This window comes from Astatotilapia calliptera, chromosome 15 (genome assembly GCF_900246225.1).
Source record: "Astatotilapia calliptera chromosome 15, fAstCal1.2, whole genome shotgun sequence".
NCBI classification, from domain to species: Eukaryota; Metazoa; Chordata; class Actinopteri; order Cichliformes; family Cichlidae; genus Astatotilapia; species Astatotilapia calliptera.
Genome location: NC_039316.1, coordinates 9,141,299 through 9,160,729, shown reverse-complemented (window position 1 = coordinate 9,160,729; position 19,431 = coordinate 9,141,299). Strand labels below are relative to the sequence as shown.

At 40.2% G+C, this 19,431-nt stretch overlaps 2 protein-coding genes across 7 annotated transcripts in view; both read right to left on the bottom strand.

Moving 5' to 3' along the window:
• Window positions 1–1,389: 1,389 nt before the first annotated feature.
• gpr6 (G protein-coupled receptor 6) lies at window positions 1,390–3,297 on the bottom strand. The gene is made up of 2 exons (XM_026142980.1): window positions 3,074–3,297; window positions 1,390–2,471 (listed from the first exon to the last, which is right to left on the bottom strand). The coding sequence occupies exon 2, from the start codon at window positions 2,444–2,446 to the stop codon at window positions 1,439–1,441; it is 1,008 nt and encodes a 335-aa protein (XP_025998765.1). The 5' UTR covers window positions 2,447–2,471; window positions 3,074–3,297; the 3' UTR covers window positions 1,390–1,438.
• Window positions 3,298–12,234: 8,937 nt separating this feature from the next.
• fig4a (FIG4 phosphoinositide 5-phosphatase a) overlaps window positions 12,235–19,431 on the bottom strand; it is a 56,175-nt gene continuing 48,978 nt past the window's right edge. The window contains exons 23-25 of one of the 6 annotated variants that reach the window (XM_026193893.1): window positions 18,162–18,236; window positions 17,749–17,835; window positions 12,235–13,228 (exon numbers count right to left, since the gene is read on the bottom strand). In XM_026193893.1, the coding sequence (XP_026049678.1) occupies window positions 13,051–13,228; window positions 17,749–17,835; window positions 18,162–18,236 (340 nt within the window). In that variant the 3' untranslated portion in view covers window positions 12,235–13,050. The other 5 variants (XM_026193896.1, XM_026193895.1, XM_026193894.1 and 2 more) reach the window with 5 other exon arrangements.

The following is a 19,431-nucleotide window of genomic DNA, read 5'->3' as shown; positions in this document are numbered from 1 at the left end:
CATCACACGCATCCAAGTACTCCACAGCGTGGCTGGCAAGAAAGGGTATAAAAGAAGAAAAACTAATGACATGGCCACCTTGTTCACCTGATCTGAACCCCATTGAGAACCTGTGGTCCATCATCAAATGTGAGATTTACAAGGAGGGAAAACAGTACACCTCTCTGAACAGTGTCTGGGAGGCTGTGGTTGCTGCTGCACGCAATGTTGATGGTGAACAGATCAAAACACTGACAGAATCCATGGATGGCAGGCTTTTGAGTGTCCTTGCAAAGAAAGGTGGCTATATTGGTCGCTGATTTGTTTTTGTTTTGTTTTTGAATGTCAGAAATGTATATTTGTGAATGTGGAGATGTTATATTGGTTTCACAGGTAAAAATAAATAATTGAAATGGGTATATATTTGTTTTTTGTTAAGTTGCCTAATAATTATGCACAGTAATAGTCACCTGCACACACAGATATCCCCCTAAAATAGCTAAAACTAAAAACAAACTAAAAACTACTTCCAAAAACATTCAGCTTTGATATTAATGAGTTTTTTGGGTTCATTGAGAACATGGTTGTTGTTCAATAATAAAATTATTCCTCAAAAATACAAGTTGCCTAATAATTCTGCACTCCCTGTATGACACGCAAAAACTGAGCAAGCAATCATATGTGTCTAGGTTTGAACTAGAACAAGGTACTTGGATGGTACTAGGATGTAAAAAACTAAAAGAAAAGAAAACATTGTGTGTAATACACACACACACACACACACACACACACACACACACACACACACACACACACACACACACACACACACACACACACAGAAAGTGCAGCAATATGGATCACATACTTGAGCCACCACTTGATTTTATCCCTTTATTCCTCTTGTACAAAATGGACATCAAAGACAGTACAATACAAAATAGAAAAATGGCACAAGGTTACTCACAGGTTCAAATGCTTAAACACATTAAGGGCTATACAATACTGCTTTGGCATTTGAAAAAAAACATTGAATAAAGTGCAAGATTTCCATTCCTATTTTTTCCACTTAAGTACATTCACAGGTTTGCTTTGTCTTTTTTAAAAAACAAAACAAAACAAAAAACAAAAAAAACAAGTTTCTTGTTCACAGCATTTCCAAACTCTCCCCCTAACTTGTGTTGAGACATAGGCTAATAAAGTGCAGACACAGTATGCATGAGAGACACATTCCGAACATCACGCCTGCTTTGTTTTTTGTTTTTTAAAGCATTCACTGTCAACTGTAAGCAGATTGTCGATGATTACTGGGTTTGTCTTTTTGCTCGGCCATTAACGCACACACATGCATGCTCTCTCTCTTTCTCTCTCTCTCTCTCTCTCTCTCTCTCACACACACACACACACACACACACACACACACACACACACACACACGCAGCAAGCTGTAGCACCTTTTTTAGACCTCACTTGGTGACCTGGACCGATAAGCTCCCTTGGCTTGAAAGCAGCCACAGAGAAGCATGTAGATGGAGCGCTGGATCTCGGCGTTTCTGTAGGCGTAGATGATGGGGTTGATCATGGAGTTGTAGGTGGCCGGCAGCAGTGTAGCATAGGTGTACACTGACGGATACTCCCTCTCACCCACGAGACAGTAGATGGCAAAGGGAAGCCAGCTGGCACCAAAAGTCCCCAAGATGATGGCCAAAGTGGACACCCCTTTCTTGGTGGCGACATAATGCGAAGTGGCAAAAAAGTGCTGTTGGAGGGCGATCTGGTGGGCGTGGTGGCACACGATCTTGCAGATCTTGAAGTAAAGGGTCAGCATAAGCACAAAGATGGCAAAGAAGGAGGTGGCCAAGAGCATGACGTTGCTCCGGGTCAGAGGGCGGACAATGCTGCAGGAGGCCGGCTCGCCCAGGCAGTTCCAGCCGAGCACCGGCAGCAAGCCCAGGAACAGAGACACCCCCCAGGTGCCCACTAACATCAAGTGAACGTACTGCAGTGTCTTCTCTGAGAAGTATGTCAGGGCATTGTAGAGGGAGAAGTAGCGGTCTACCGTAATGGCTAAGAGGCTGCTGATGGATGCAGTGAAGGAGGCCACTAAAAAGCCTACAGTGATAAGGCTGATAGTCTCAGAGGAGATCACATACTGAAACACAAAGTTCAGAATTAATCCCATGCCGGCCAGCAGGTCGGCTGTGGCCAGGCTCCCGATCAGCACAAACATGGGAGTCCTCAGCGTGGGCGTGTAGAAGATGATTGCTACCACTATGGCGTTCTCACAGGCGATCACGGTGCCTGACATACAGAGCATGATGTCCCATGGGTTGATAGGGAAATCTAATGCGGCGGTGGAGAATTCCAGGCTGCCGTTCCGGTCCGAAGACTCAGCCTCTATCCACGGGAGAGCTTCTCCTGATGCAGGAGTCGCAGAAGAGTCGTTCACCACCAGCGACTCATTCATAGCTCCACGATGCCGTCTCTCTGTCCTGTTGGCAGCAGGAGAACAAGAAGATTGCTTTGTTAATTAAAAAGGGTCTTTTTCAAGGTGAATGTGCCTTTTAGCTTGAATTATATGAGGAGACCAAAGGACAAGTCTTATTATGAGACAGCAAGGTGGAGTAGTAAGTTTTCAAGTAACTTTGAAAAATTACTTACAAAAAATTACTTACAAAGCTTAAACCTTCTCTAAGGGAAACAAGAACAATTCTTGCTGTCTTCTAGCATACAATTTCTATTTGTTTTCACATATCAAATGCATAATATAGACATAAAAATTAATATATAGAATCAGTAATAACTTTGAATGATCCAATGTCCAGTATTCAGAGATCTGTTAAAACCAAGTAGTAGTATAATATTAATTTATAAATGAATAGAAAATAGCTGTGGGCAGATTTTCCTTTTGAAAGTTCCACTAAAGGTGCCCTGAGAGCTCTCCGTGGTCCTGAAATCACAGCAGCTCTTACCACATAAAACTCTAAAGAGACAAACGCCGTTTATAAAATCAGTCTTATCAAATAAACAGTCTATAAACCTGTTTTTCTTTCGATACTACGATTTTTTTTTCTAAAAAGTTAAGAATACTTACCACCGTGATAAAAACCAGAGATTCTCGCTAATATCAGGAGCCGCTTCCTCCGAAAAACTCAGCAATGAAAACTGATGAAACGATTCCCGCTTTTCCGTCGATCGCTTCTTTTCACTCACTCAAGTGAAGCCCTCGTTTTTGCTGTGCTTCCCACGCATGGGATAGACACGCAGGGTAGGAGTGCCGTGAAGCATTGGCTGATGTTGAGCTCGGTGAGGAAGGTGAATGCGAGACGGAGGAGGAGGACCGGAGGGGACGATCGAGGGTGGCTTTAAAACGGAGTAACGTCACGGGCGGGAGGGAGAGAGAGAGAGAGAGACTTTGCACGTCTCCGTCTCTCTCTCATCGAGCCTCCTGCAGGTTCTTGCGCGCTCTCCTTACCTGAGCCTATAGAAAGCAAATTCTAAAAAGCTCGACGAAAGGCCAGTTCAGCATCCAGACTCTTCTTTTATGAAGCTACAGTGTCATGATAGACGTAGTATACAGTTTATTATTGCCTTGCCGAAGCATGCAAGGCCTCCTTTGTGAAAACAAAACAAAAACGTAATCTGTATAAAAAACCTGAATATACCTTTCAGCATTGATGGTGCCTTTCCAGATGCGCAAGCTGCCAAGTCCATAAGCACTAATGTACGATCAGAGAGTGCTGATAACAAGCTGGATGATCCCTTTCCACTTTAATCTGGGGACATGGTGTCCGTGTTTGCCAAAAAGAATTTGAGATTTTGATTCATCTGACCACAGAACAATTTTCCACTTTACTTCAGTTCATTTTAAATAACCTTTCATCCTGAGAAGAAGGGCATTATTCCTGGATCGTGTGCACACGACAGTCTGCATTTGTAGTCTGCCTTCACAAACAGTGATATCTAAAAGTTTTCCCATGCAGTCATTTCCATGGCAGACTCATGCCTGTTTTTAATGCAGTGCCACCTGACAACAACAAGCATCCAGCATTGATTAATATTAATTCTCTGGATATTTTTGATGATATTATGTACTGCAGATTATTACATTATTTAGAAAATGTTCCAAAATTTGAAGAAAGAGGCTGCTTTTGTAGATCTGTGAACCTCTAGCCATCTTTACTTCTGAGAAGCTCTGCCTGTCTAAGATGCTCTTTTTATACCCAGTCAGGTTACTGATTAGTTCCTCCTGCAATTTTCTTTTCAGAGCCTTCTTTTCAGAACCTTACACTGACTTTTGCTAACATTTTGTTGCTCCTGTCCCAACTTTTTTATCAATTGTTTTCCTGAAATGTTTAATTTTATCACTTCAAACGTTTGATTTGTTTTCTATGTTCTGTTGTGAGTAAAATATACGTTTATGAGATTATGTTTTTATTTACATTCACACAGCATTCCATTTTTTGTTTTTTATCAGTAACTGTAGCATTTATTTTGAGAAGGTACAGTTCTTGGCAGAAGTAATGGGATTTCAGTAAGCAACACTAAGACTAAAACCACGTGATCCATCCATCCAGCCATTAAAAGCAATTTCATTTAATTTTAGTTAGCATTTACATACAGTAAATCCAAGCATTATATTTCTTGTAATGTTTGACTTGGAAGATTATCAGCTTAAGCACATGAAGGCAATCAACTGCCTTATTTTAGTAGTTCTGCTAGTTTCTTGGGGTTTGCAGTGTGGGGACTGTAGATTTACCATCTCATTTCAGCACCTTATATGTGTTTGTGTTTACAGCAGAAACAGATCCTTCTTCGTTTTTTGTGAGCATCTGTGCGCTCTGCTTAAAAGTCACACCATTTTCCACAGTTTTTCATGTAATACTGTACTGTTATAGGTACCGAGAGTGCTGCTCTTACTCCTTTAATCATTTGGTGCAACCATCACCGTCACTTTGAATTCAGTCATTATTTTTCATACTTACCTCTGGCCGTCGTTTTTGTTTGTTACATGCTTCAGCAACCTGTTGAAAGTACTTAGAAATAACATCATTTTTTTCTGTTTTGAAACAGCAAAAACTAAAGAAAGAGTGACCATCACTCTTTCTTTAGTTTTTGAATGAAAAACTAGTCATTTGAATGAAACGTTCAAATGCTGAGCGACAAGGAAAAGTAGGGGGAGATTCATGGCAGCACAGCATAGCAATATGGTAACCAGTTTTGGTTTCCAGGCAACAGCTGTTTGGCCACCTTTTGTCAGTGGACTGGGGGCTGGGTGGGGGTGTTCTCATTCATAAGCTAAGCAGTCACATGAAGTGCCTAGTGACTCATGTCAAAGACCTAGGCAGATACCCAACAACACATGAGACCAGCAACAACAACAAAAAAAATCTCAAAATAATTTTGGATTATTTTCTTTGCCTCCAGAAAATAATTGAAATACCAAAGATGGAGGCATCAAGCAGCTGAACCTTTGGTCTATTTTGGGATAATTACCAGGAATATGCTTCTCAAAAAAATATCATGCTTTTATTTCCCCCCTATGAGTGCTGAGAGGTTTCAGTGTAATGAGACACCTGCTATTAGGGACGTAACAACATGGGGAAAAAACAGGGCTTTACATAAAAAGCCTTCAAACCAGCTCATTTCAGGAAACAAATGTTAACCGTAGGCAGCCCCCCACCCACTCCTCCAGCTCGAGGAGGCAAACAGCCGTGCTCTCGTTTTAAAAAGCACGCTCCTGATCGCACATGCTCGTACGTACACAAACGCACAGGCACACGCAGTGACTCAGACCTCAATGTAAGGCCGTTGCAATGATATTCACTTACATCATGTGAGGTGAGCTGAGGAGAGAAAAGAAAGAAGATGAGAAAAGTTCATTAACATTCATTTGTGGTTGAAAAGGCTGATAAGACATTTGGCTGGAGGGAGATAAGTGGAAGTAGAAGGTGAGGCGCTGATAGAAAACAGGGATAAAACTGTGACAGATGAAGGGAGGCACTGCAGGGACGTAACACCTCAATTTACTCATAAACTTGAACTAGTTCTGACAAGAAAAACAGATGCAACCTTTACCCACAGGCTCTAACTCAAAAAAAAAAAAAAATCACCCACATATCAGATAAAGATGGCTGACCTGCCGCTCTGTACCTGTTTCTCTGGAGATGTCAACATGACCTTCATTTTACGGTAATTACGTGTTGCTAATGATCCTAATCAGATGAACTGTAAACACAGCATTAAACCATAAATCAGAGTGTTCCTGCTTTTAAAAAAAGGAATGAGCAGATTTATCGGTTGTTTTCTTACTGTTTCAAATAAGCATTTGGTTAACGTTTAATATTAATTTTAATAAAAAACAAAATATTCCTGAAGCATTTGTTTCAATAACATTTCTACCTCCCTTTGACTTCTTGGTACATAGTTTCAAATTAGCGGTACAAATCCAATCCTGTGATTTGGACTGGACCCTTCGACAATGTTCTGGGCTCCACGACATTGGTGAGACCGCTTTTCGTCTTTACAGATAATTTTGCCCAGACTAAAGAGGAGAGAGATTTGATTTGGCTCGCTATCAGCTCTTACTTACAAATCCTACATCTCTAATAGTGTCGGGTTGCATTTATGCCTATGGAATTGTCAGCTTGCACATCTGGAAAGGCACCATCAATACTAAAAGGTATATAGAGGTATTAGTGCAACATATCCTCCCATCTAGATGACATCTTTTTCAGAGAAGGCCTTGCATGCTTCAGCAAGAAAATGTTAAACCACATACTGTATTTGTTAGAATAGCATGGCTATGTAGGAGTAGAGTCTGGGTGCTGAACACGGCTGCCCCAACCCAGATCAAACAAAAATGGGACAACTTTCCTGTCTCAAAATTCCAGCAGGTGGTCTCCTCAGTTCCCAGATGTTTACAGAGTGTTGTTTAAAAAGAGATGATGTTACACGGCAGTAAGTGCTGAAACATTGCTGTTGTGAAATTCAAATTGCCTATATTAATTTATTTTGTTACTCCTGCTCTGCCTGCGGCCCCTATTTTTTCTAACGAGGACTGTGAAAATTTTATGTCTTTTCTGCTTGCAAAAATTCGTAACGTGAGAATGAGTTTTACACACTCACCTGTTATCTCAATCTCTACCCCATCCCGGCCCATTATCTTGGATACTTTCTCTCTGGTTTCACTACCTGAGCTAGTGAAATTAGTGAATTCTGTGAAAGCATCCTCCTGTTCACTTGACATTATACCTGCATCATTATTCAAAAATGTCTTCCAGTCTATTGGCCCATGTGTGCTCACTTTCATCAACTCTTCACTGGCATCTGGTATAGTTCCGGTTTATTTTAAAAACGCTGCTATTCTCCCACTTTTGAAAAAACCTCAGCTTGACTCCTCTCTTTGGAGCAGCTACAGACCTATCTCTAAGTTACTGTTAATCGCTAAGCTTCTAGAAAAGGTTGTGGCTAGGCAGCTTATGGCAGCTCTGGACAAACATGGCATTTATGATAAGTTTCAGTCCGGTTTTCGTCAATTTCACTCCACGGAGACAGCTCTTCTTAGGGTCTCAAGTGATATCTTGATGAATGATGATGCAGGAAAATGCTCTGTTCTACTCATGTTGGACCTCACATCAGCTTTCGACACAGTTGACCATCACATCCTCATTGAAAGGCTGAAAAAATGGGTTGGTGTATCTGGAACTTGTTAAGAAATCAGTTTTACCCCAGTTCTTTTATTCGTCGAGGCATCCAGAGACGGCACCGGAACTCAGTAGTCATTTCACAAAACCATCTTTATTCATCTTCATTTAAGCATGCACTTCTAGAAGGGAAGACGAGGCCGGTGTGTCCCTCTGCAAATCTTCACTCCTTTGTCTGTGTAACACAGTTTTGTAGGGGCGACCCTATCATAAAACCCCCACGGTGTGCTGCAAACTCTGTGTCTGTGTCTATGTGCACGAGCACATGAATGCCTACATGTGCGCGTTCCCACGTGTCTATGTGAGTGCTCGTGTGTGACTGTGTACGCATACCTGTGTGTATGTGTGTGCACATGAGTGAGTGTGCGTGTGGATGTGTGTGCGTGACAGTTAAAACACTGTGGGTGTAGGTGACTCCCTAGGTCATAAAACCCATCTCCCTTCCAGACCACAGTTATCCAGTTACAAATGTTGAGACCCCCACCCAAACATTCTCTGGGGAATTTCCACTCAGCATTAACTCCTCTCTGTTTTACTTTCACAGTTGAAGTGGGGGAGGGGTCTCCTACAATCTACTCCTAAGTTCACAACACAGTGAGGCCTTTATTATATTGAGGGCAGGGTCAGTATCTCTACTATAGTTCTACATTCTATGATAACACATTTCTAAACTCTAAAATAAGCTAAACATTCCTACAAACTGCATTAGAGTGGTTCTCTTATCTCCATCACTGATACTTTTCTGTGGCAGTCTCCGATTTTAGGTCATCCTCTACCTCCCTTACTTATGGTGTCCCTCAAGGGTCAGTTTTGGGGCCTTTATTGTTTTATTTATCTTCTCCCCCTCCAGCATATAATGGGCTCTTTTGAGGACATTTCTTATCACTGTTATGCTGATGACATTCAGTTGTACGTTTCTTTTATGCCCGAGGATTTATCTAAGCTTCAGCGTCTGAATGATTGCTTAGATTTGATCAAACGTTGGATGGCTGCAAATTTCCTCCAACTCAACGAGGGGAAAACCGAAGTCCTCGTATGCGCCCCTGATAGGTTTCTATCGCAGATAGTGAAAGCCATTGGTCCTCTCTCACTTTATGTTAAATCCTCTATCAGGAATTTAGGTGTCACCTTTGACTCGAGTCTCACATTGGATGGGCATGTGAAATCTCTGGTTCGGTCTTGTTTTTATCATTTGAGAAATGTGGCTAGGCTAAGCCCGGTTTTATCTCGCTCTGAACTCGAGATTGCTATACATGCATTTATTTCGTCACACTTGGATTATTGTAATTCGCTGTTTATGTGTCTAAGCAAAGGTTCTCTGGATCGTCTGCAGGTTGTGCAAAACGCTGCAGCTAGACTTTTGACAAAATCCTCCAAGTACTCACATGTGACACCGTTATTATCTCAGTTACAATGGCTTCCTGTTAAATTTAGAGTTGATTTTAAGATCCTGGTCTTGACCTACAGAGCTGTGCACGGACTGGCACCTGCCTACATCTTTGATCTGCTACAGCCTTATGTCCCTAGCAGGTCTTTGAGGTCATCTGATCAGGGCTTACTTGCTATAAAAAATACTAAGAGGAGGACTAAGGGGCATAGAGCTTTTGCCACTGTGGCCCCTAGACTGTGGAATTCTCTCCCCCAAGCATTAAGAACTGTGGACTCAGTAGCTGTTTTTAAAAAACAACTCAAAACTCACCTTTTTAAAACTGCTTTTGGTTAATTTTTTGCCTGTTTTATTTTCTCTTTTTAAATCTTGTTATGACTTGTAAACTTATGTGCAGCACTTTGTGACTCTGTCTTGAAAGGTGCTATATAAATAAAAATTTATTTATTTATTTTTTGGTAAAACTGTTCATTTCCTAAGTTTATCTGATGTGTTTTATGTTCTACTCTTAAACTATTGCAATGCAATTTGCAAATACATTTATTTTAACTTTTGATTGGACTATGATTACATCATTTTCAGAACTGGCATTGTATAACTCAACCCCATAGGCTGTATTCAGATTTAAAGTTGTGCGTAAATAAAGTGGTTAAAAAATTAGGTGCGTGCTATTCTTCTTGTTTAGACTTCAGTAGACTGAGTCAGCTCTTCGTGTTGTTTCATTCCTGTTATTTTCCTAGTGAATGTTGCTAATTGCTAATAAAGCTATTTAGTCAGCACTAGCCTTAGTCATAGACTGTAATTAAAACAGCCACCGTGATGTCAGCCCACATGGCGGTGTCTGATACCTATTGATGAAATAGGTATCAGACACCGCCATGTTGGTTCTTTGCAGCCAGAAGATATTAAATTTAGAAAAGAGAGCACAATGCCAGTCTGTTGCAGGGCTAACACAGAGAGACAGGCAGCCATTCACACTCCCTCTCACACCTGTGGGCAATTTGAAATCACCAATTAACCTAACCCTACCTATTGCACGTTTTTAGACTGTGGGAGGAAGCCAGAGGACCCAAACACAAACACAGGGAGAACGTGCAAAGTAATGAAAAAAAAGAACAGTGATTGCCTCCACAGTCACCTCATCTCAATCCAGAAGAGCACCTTTGGGATGTGGTGGAACAGGAAATTGGCATCGTGGATGTGCTGCAGTTCTGAAGGCAAAAGGTAAACTATCCACAGAGACTAAGGCCTGGCTTTTTAACGCTGTTGTGCATTTTAATATGGGAGCCTACGAGGATCAACTTTACGATCAAGCCTGTAGCTGCCATTTTCAGGTCTGGAAGTTGCTACTTGGCAATGGCTAACAACTTCCCATAGCCCTCTTGTCTAGATATTTGGTCATGCCTAATCTCACAGGGACCTAGATGGATATGGCTATCAACATTTTTTTTAAATATTACAGTCTATAGTTCATTTCTATAGTTGTCTAAGGACAACTGTCTCTTAGACTTGTGCAGATTTTGAACAATCAACAAGGCAACAGGCAAGAATTCTGTTTTAAAGGCAAAACGTATTCACATCAAAGCATTTTTTTAAAACTAACATGCCTGCACGAGATCTGTGAGGATTCACTGGCACGCATATAAAGCCTTCACATATCTGTTGGCCTTGAATTAAAAGTTTGTAAAACTAAAAAGTTCAAGGCAAGGCAAGGCAAGTTTATTTGTATAGCACAATTCAACAACAAGGTGATTCAAAGTGCTTTACAGAGACATTAGAAACAGTTCAGTGAATGTAGAATCTTTACAAAGCACATAATACTCGGGACAAGAAATGTTGTGTATAAAAAAAAAAAAAACGAACAAAGCATGAACACTTTTTATAATAAACTTTCCACAGCTGTTATTCTTAGCAAAACCCAGTGACACTGTAGCATTGAAGGTAAGGACAAAGCCTCCCTCATGTCCCTCTTGTGGTCTTGTGAAGGCAACAATGTGAAAAGACTCCAAGAGTCTCCTGCAAGGTGGGATGTGTCATTATCGGACTGTATCATGGATATTTATAGCACATATTTAACAATTTCCAGTGTACCCGTGGAAGGTGTGCAGATACTGAAGATACATCCTTCCTCTCGTTCTCCTCCTCGTCGTTTATTTCTTAAAATATAGAAGAAAACATTTTTCGCCTTTATTTCCTCTGCTTTCTTTGTCACATCACATGCTGAGACAGCCGGCACCTCCTCCCCTATTCACAGACTCACGAGGCAGTGATGCTGAGACCAGTGGCCAGTCAGTACATTTACTGAATGTGTATGTGCATTGCTGGGAAGCCGTCCTTCATCACGTTTGCCTTTTTTTTTTTGACACCCGCAGTCAAAGGCCAAGCGCTAAAAGAGTGAGCAGAGAGTGAAAACAAGCGTGAGACAGAAAAAAGGGCAAAGGCGGTGCAAGATGGGGGGGGGGGGGAAGAACCAAGAAGAAGTCACTACAGGAGAGTGGGAACACTTATAAAAGGCCACGTGAAAGCAGCAAGCGTTACAGTACTGTGCAAAAGTGTTGAGCCACCCATCATTTCTTTATCATATGCTCCAACACCACTGACTGAAATGCAACCCCAAACTGTTACAGAGCCCCCACTATGTTTTACAGATGGCACTCATGTTATACCTCTCCTGACACACGACCCATGGTTTGAACCAAAAGTTTAAAATCTGGATCTCTTTGAAATTTTTCATCACTCCATAAGACCTGTTGTTACAGTCCAGTTCTTGTGTAATTTGGCATACCTATATGCAAAGTCTTCATATAATAGTTCTTTGGGAATTGAAACCCAAACTGTTATCTTTGGTATTTGAATTATTTGATTTGAATGATGATGGCTTTAATGATGAAAGCAGTCAGGTGCATAGACTGACCTGAAAATGAGTGAATATGTAACCAAGGTCAAAAAGAGGACTTTAAAAGACCTTCTCAAAAAACTACTGTTCAAAACAACTTGTGGTACTGTCGTTTCTACCTGTACAAAGAGTGAAGTAAGATTGCAATAAAAGCTCTGGCAGCCAATAGAAAAAGTGGAAAACTAAAAAAAACAAAAAAACAAAAAACAACCCAAAACTCAAATAACATTCTGTCACACTGTTACTTTGTTACTAAATACAATTTTATTGTAGAACTAATGTACACAATGATTATCTGATCTGAGCATTTATGCAACATAAATTAGTGTGTGACTTTGTAAACTGGTGGCAAGGTTTGAAAAAACAAAAACAAATCAAATATCAAGCTATCACTGCTACGTTTTTCTGTACAGATCGTTAACAACACAAGAAGACACAGTTTATTTAAATTAACCAGTGCACTCTTCAATACAGGACAAAACCCCCCTATTTTTAAATAATGCAAAAAAAAATCTCAAAAGGCACTTTAAAAATGGTAAAGCTTAAACTGTTTAACAAAAGGAATGCAACACATCTGAGGAGGAGAAATTTCCAGGTTGCTGAAGAAATAAAAAAATTTAAAAAAAACCCTCAAAGGAAAGACAAGGACATGAACGTGTCCTGACCTCACAGACTATAACGACTGGCTTGTAAGTGCCCGACTCTTTCAAACCCCTGAACTCCAGTCTGTGATGCAGTTTAATGTGTGCACAGTTTTGAATGATAAATCTAACATTCAAAGTATTTCAATTTTGAATGACGCTTGTGGATCGCAAAAAATAAAAAGACTTCTATAAAAAAAAAACAAACACCTTTCTTCAGTTCAAGTAGAGGCCAAGCGGAGTTCTCATGCACTGTTATCTTTGTTTTTTTTTTTACAGCCTTTACCATAGAAAACCCCCCACATCAATTTCAAATAGAACATTTTATTTTGCATTTGTTTGTAGTAGCAAACATGATTAATGACGACGAAACATCTTCAGCAGCTGATCGTGCTTCCCATTCACACTGGTAACAGAGATCCAGTCTGTATTATCCGTGTCTCACATATATCTGTTTTTGATGTATTCCCTGTACATCAACATGTCCTCTCTGCACAACGCCCTCACCTGGCCCTGACCGGTCATCACATGGCCCTCAAATACCTCCTGGCTGTTTTTGCCCACCTGTGGAGGTAAAACTGCATAGATGCTGTCCTCTGGGAAGCAGGACACTGGCTCTCTAAGAGAGAAGGAAAAGAAAAATGGGAGAGAAGCATGTGTGATTGGTGTATCACCATATACATTAACTTTAGGCAAATCACGTGGCTTAAGACAAGGCAAAAACAAGAGGTGGAAAGGAGTTTGTTTGAGCCAACAAAAGACTGTAAACTGCTGCTGAGAGGTGGAAACAACACGAGGAGGGTGAAGATGAGTGCTTTCACAGCAGTATTACTCATATTTTCCAAAAACTAGATTTTAAAGCATGTCTTACCATCTTCTGGGTGAATTATCAACTGCGTGCTTGTCAAGTCATCTATTCAGTTAGGCTTCCAACAACAGCTGAGGCCTGAGTGAGAGGCTGTTTAGACACATGGCTGCATTTCAAATGGCACCTGCCTCATGATGGGCTGTTTTCAAAGGCACAGCGGAGGCTCTCAGAAGCCTTGAGATAAATTATGAGCTGTGGAGGATGTTGTAGCCATAGAGTATATGGCTACAACCCCCCCCCCCCCCCCAAGGCTGCTGTGTAAGAATCCTTAATTACACAGACTAGTCAGTAGTGCTGAAGGTAAAAAATATCTCTAGGCCAAGTTGAGAAAACAAATAGCATTTTTGTTTTGGGGCTTTTTATTGCAAAATGTGGAAAATAAAAACTACTGACTGATGCATTCAGTCATCATAAACTGAGAAACCGCAATCCGTTACAATTCACTGTTTATTGCCCGTAAAATAACAAATATGACCGTGACCCTTAGGCGCAATCTGGGCGAAAAGCCCCGTGATGATTACTGTGTGTAAGTTTGATTAAAATCTGCCCAATGCAGCAGGAGGAGTGATTCCTGTGGCACAGATTCATCAGAACTTTGAGTGGATTTTACACACACACACCTGAGACTTGCTGGAGAGATCTGACTCTAACAAGTCTCACTTGTTTCACAGCCTGCTACACAAAGAAACCGGTGCTGTTAGATGAGGTTAGAGGACAATATGTTTGAAAATGAACTTCACAGTTTGCAGTGTGACTTAATACGACTATAAAGAGGTGGTGCTGGTGTTCAAATAAAGTTCTTATGAGATATTGATGTTGGCAGTTTAAATATGTGCATTTAATAATGAAAAGTGAAGCAATATTGATTACTGGTATATTTTTCAGATATATTTTCCTTTTAAATTTGAGGTTGTTTTTTTTTTAAAATAAATTTGCCTCTTTTATCCTCTTAAATTTGCTATTATTTCCTTGTAAAACTATCATCTTGAAAATATTATTTTAAACTTTCACTAGCCCTAATACATTGTCACATGAATAGTGCTGATATTAGTTAAACAAGCAAGAAATTTGATAAGTTGCGTGTACAGAGCTGGAAACATGGGTCACAATTTGGCTATTTTCAAACTTATTCAAACAGTATTGACAAGATTTGTGAATTTTTATTAGAAGCAGACCTTTTTTTACCCATAAAAATTTTTTTATTTCTTACTTTCTTGTTCACATAATATAAAGCAGAAGTATAATGTGTCTACAAACTCCTACAAACCATGTGAGCAACACTGAAAACATTTCAAGTAAATATGTTTGTTTTCAAATATTTCAAACTTCATCTTCTGGCCTGTTGAGCTTACTATTACTGTATAAACTGTTTAATGTCTGTAATTTGTACATTACATTTGCCTTATTATAAGACAACTTATTTTAGAGCATAGAAAAGCCTCAATTATACCTTCCACATGAGTCTGCTACAGTCCAAGTGATATAAATTTCATCATCAGCATGAAGGTCCATACAGATATCCACGTGCCAGCCTATTGTTTGTTTACACCACGTGGATTTGTCTGTGGAGGATTTACAGCGCACCAACGATGCATACACCTCAGGCGGCGAACTTGAAAGTAGTGTAAAAGGAATGATTACTCGGCCATTGAGCCCCCAGCTGTCCGTGTTCGAATTTGCAACGGAGTACAGTCAGGTCTTAAGGTCAAGATCTTCCAATACTGAAGACAGAACTCAAACAATCTTCCCATGAGCAACACTTGCCCCGGTGGTGCCGAAAAGTTCTTTTTAATGGGTAGAAACCTTAGAAACCAGATTCATGGTGGGCGGCCATCTGTCCTAACCAGCTGGGGTGAGAGGAGAGCAGAGGAAGAAAAGAGGGCCATTAATCTCTACACCTCACTGATGTTTCTCAACAGGAATGGGCTACAGTATTCATTTCTTTTCCATTTTTATCTCCGTCACTTGAGTCATCTTTGGCTGAGCCTGATGGATCAATAGAGGAACATAGAGGGAGGTGACACTCTAAAAGGCTTCTAACAGTGACAACACGTTTGGGGTGCTGTAACATCTTAGAATAGCACTGTTGCACAACAACAGACACACCTGTAGCACCCTGCGGGCCTGACACGAGGATGACAACAATGGCTGGATGGACTACTGAAAGGCCAGAGAGAAAGACAACGTAGATGAAAAGGTTTGATTCCCTGCTGATGGAGATTTCCTAAAAGAAAATATTGATACTTCTGCCACTTTTGTAAGATAAATTACAAATTTTCTCCTGTTCTGTAAGAAGGGATACATACAAGAAACTTTCACATTTAAAAACGGTTCACACACCAAAGACATACTAGAAACACATCAGAGGCATGTCTTTCATCATCCTTGAATTTTCCTCCTCCAAGTTGATTACATGTCCCCACTGTGTCTTTGTCAGCCTCTGTCAGTCTTCCTCTAAGTGACCATTTCTTGTCCATATCCTCTTCAGTTCCACATGACCATCAAACTTAGTCGATCCGAATGACAACCGATCTGGTTTTCTAGGAAATTACTGGCAATGATAACGAGTCGCATTCATGGTCTTCTTAGAAAACTGAAAGTGAATACCTTCCTCACCTCTCACCCATGCATTCAAACATAACAAGGGAAAGAAAACTAATTCATGAAATTTCTATCCACTTTTGCACTTTTTCATTCTGTAAAAAGGTATCATTTCTATAATGTCTGTTGAACAATACAACCGCTACCAATTCCCTCTGATGCAGTCTCTAAGCCATTTTCCCTTCAGGAACATTTGCTTAATAATCAACGTGTCTCAAAGTGTTTTTTTATTTTCCTGAAGCGAGGTTTTACTACCTTTTTTTTGCTGTTTTTTTTACTACAACTGCAAGGAGCTCCCTCCACCTCCCTCCCTAATCTCACTGCAAACATCACAGTCGACAGTGACTCCTGCCTGACCTCATCTGCCAGGCTGTCCATGACCACTGCCAAGAGGGGTTCAGTGTCCTGCACCACAATTAAATATTTCATCACATGCTTCCTCATACAGTACCATAGCTCTTCTCTTGGTATCCTATAAAATCCTTTCACATGCTTTCCAAAATGACACATTACAGCTCTTTCTGATCATCTCTGTACTTCTTCATCAAAACTTCTAAATATGTAAAATTTGAAATCTCTAAACTAAACCGTGTCTTAGAGCCAACTGCGAGTTAGTATGGACTCTGCCTGCCAATCGTCACAAATTAACAAGTCATATCTCGTTTGTATAATCCATAAAAACATGATTAAAAACATCAATCTGTGATTTCTGCTTTGGGAGGCTTTGGATGCTGAACTAATGGAGATTTGTTATAGGTAAATTGTCTTACTATAAACAGAAAGACAATTTTTTAAAAGAGAAAACAGCGGCTGAAAGATGGGAATTTTCCATGTACAACATATATGAAATTGGGAAGGCGAGTGCGGGAGTTATTTATAGTTACTCTTGCCAGGACAAAAAAAATTTGTATTTACTTGATTCAAAATGAGTAAGTAATTTTAGGGGGGTTGTAAAGCTGTAGCTTTTCCACATGATTTGATTTCTTTACACACAGGAAAAAATCCAAGTGAACTGCAAGCAAACCAAAATGTATCATTACAGAATATTCAGTCTGCTTATTGGGCATATATGTCTAGGGTGCGAGCAGTAAATACAGTAAGAAGGTGCTGTGTTCTGATCTACTGCATAAAATGAAGAATTCCTGCTCATGTCACAGATGGTTGCTAATAGATACAGACCCCAGCACATCGATTGCGCCTTGTTGCATCCCAGAACACAAAGCACATGTAGCTACAGGAAGTTTTTTTTAGCTCAAACTTGCAATGTATACCTGGTAGTAGGTTTGGAAAGGGGTCAAATCAAGTTCACAGAATCACAGACTGCTCTGGAGTTCATTTGGGACCACACAGGGGCCCCCTCCTCCAAAGGGTCTTAGTGTGGTTGTTTTGGCTCGCACTTACATGCGATTACAGTGTTCAAATCAGCACAAATGGACTGCGCCAGAGTTCGATTTAAACAGACTAAAAACTGGAGGTGCGCAAGGACCATCAATAAGTTTAAATGTTCAAACAAGTTTTTTGCCCTTTCACAAGAAGACAAAACCTAGCAGGTATGAATGTTGATATATAAGAAGCCATCATGTAAGAAAATCACAAGTGCATGTAGAGGAGGAATTTGTTTCTAAACTGATTTATGTGTTTGCACAGGTGTGTGTGCATGCATGCCTTACAGCTCAAAAGACAGCTCGACAAAAACATCTTGTGCGTTTCCATGGCTGCACATTGCCATCACACGTGTGGTTGAACTTTGAATCTGGCTGAGGGATAAAAAAAAAGGGGGAAAAAAAAACAAACAAACACCATCTACGGTAAAGAGTGGACTGTCTGGGAAATAGCGTGTATGCAAAGAAGTGAAGAAACATATGACAATTAAACAGTGCGCAGCTAGAAGCCTCGACTGAGACCACTTAGTAGTGCAATCCTTCTCCCAAGGCTAGTGAAAATGTTGAGTGCTTTATAAAAGGGGTCATTTATAACTGCAAACCAAGAATACAATACCATACATTACACGTGAGCCAGGTTTATTGAGTTTGAGTACATGTGGCTTTTTTCCCCCTTTTTTCTATTAATATGTTTTACTCACAGACAGATGATGTTTGCCGGATTTATGTGTTCAGTTCTCTCCACTCTGTGCTGGCTCTCACCCAAGTGAGCAAACCTGCAGGAAAATACAAAACATAATACAGAGAATGAATGATATTTCTGCAAAATAAGCCAGTAGTGTAGGTGTGCATTGCTTACAAATGCTTCTGCCCTCTTCATCGTGAGCGGAACGATCCAAATAACCCTAATCTGTAATAGGGTCGTTATGGCTCTACCGAATGCTTTCAATTTAAGGCTTCATACTGTCTTCAGTGTTCAACTTGTCTTCTGAGATCTCTAATATTTAGATCTCACCATCATCAAATCACAAATTTCCCTGTAGGTCATTTTTCTCTCACAAAGACTCAATAATATGCAACTGCTGAGTCCCCCTCTGGCTGTTGCTTATGATTTTTAATATTAATGCATTGATTAGCAGAGCACTGGCTGCAGCCACCATCTTTGGAGCAGTTTCAACTTCAATAATGAATGCAATTTCATTCTCATTATGTGCCACTGTAGTAGGAGAATATGAACAGCATTCTTCACTGCAATTTGAATTGTGTGTGTTTTTTAAGGTTTACTCCCTTGCTTTAGTCACCCAGTATAAATGTGACTGCCATCGAAGTGCGATGAGACAGAATACAGACCTAAGTCAGTGAAGATGTTAAAATAAATAAATGTTTTGGTAACAACTAAATGTCAGGACCATTTTATTTATTGTTACGTTAACTACCTAACTTATTAGAAATTGCTCATACATTCTCGACCAATGCCACATTTCTATGTAATGCATATGCTGTATTTTAAATGTATGCATCAGTTTCAGTGTTTTGGTGTGTGTGAGACTGATTCATGATGTTTATGACATTCAAATGTTTGATTTTTCCATGTCATTCTGATCTATTCAAGCTTTTTTTGTTTTCATTTCTACATTGCATTTCTCTATCCGGTCGTTAAGTCTGACGTCACTAGCCGTGTCTGGGCCTAAACGCCGCTGCAGGTCCATATATCAAACGATCACTATGGCATTACTGAGAGTTGAAAAACTGTCTGAAGTCTTTCATCTTTAATAAAATCATCAGCGTTCTGCTCTACCAGGTGTAACAATTGAGTTTAACATCCAGGCATCCATGAAAACGGAATTTATGACATTTAACGGAGTTAGGAGCTAGCAGGAGGTTAGCTCGCTAGCTTCTATCTAAATACAATATAGCATGTTCTGACTGCGGGGCTTTGGAAACAAATTAAAACGTACAGCTCTGTTATCA

Excerpts from the sequence above, each read along its gene's own strand:
- gpr6 (XM_026142980.1), bottom strand. The coding sequence starts at position 2,446 with ATGAATGAGTCGCTGGTGGTGAACGACTCTTCTGCGACTCCTGCATCA.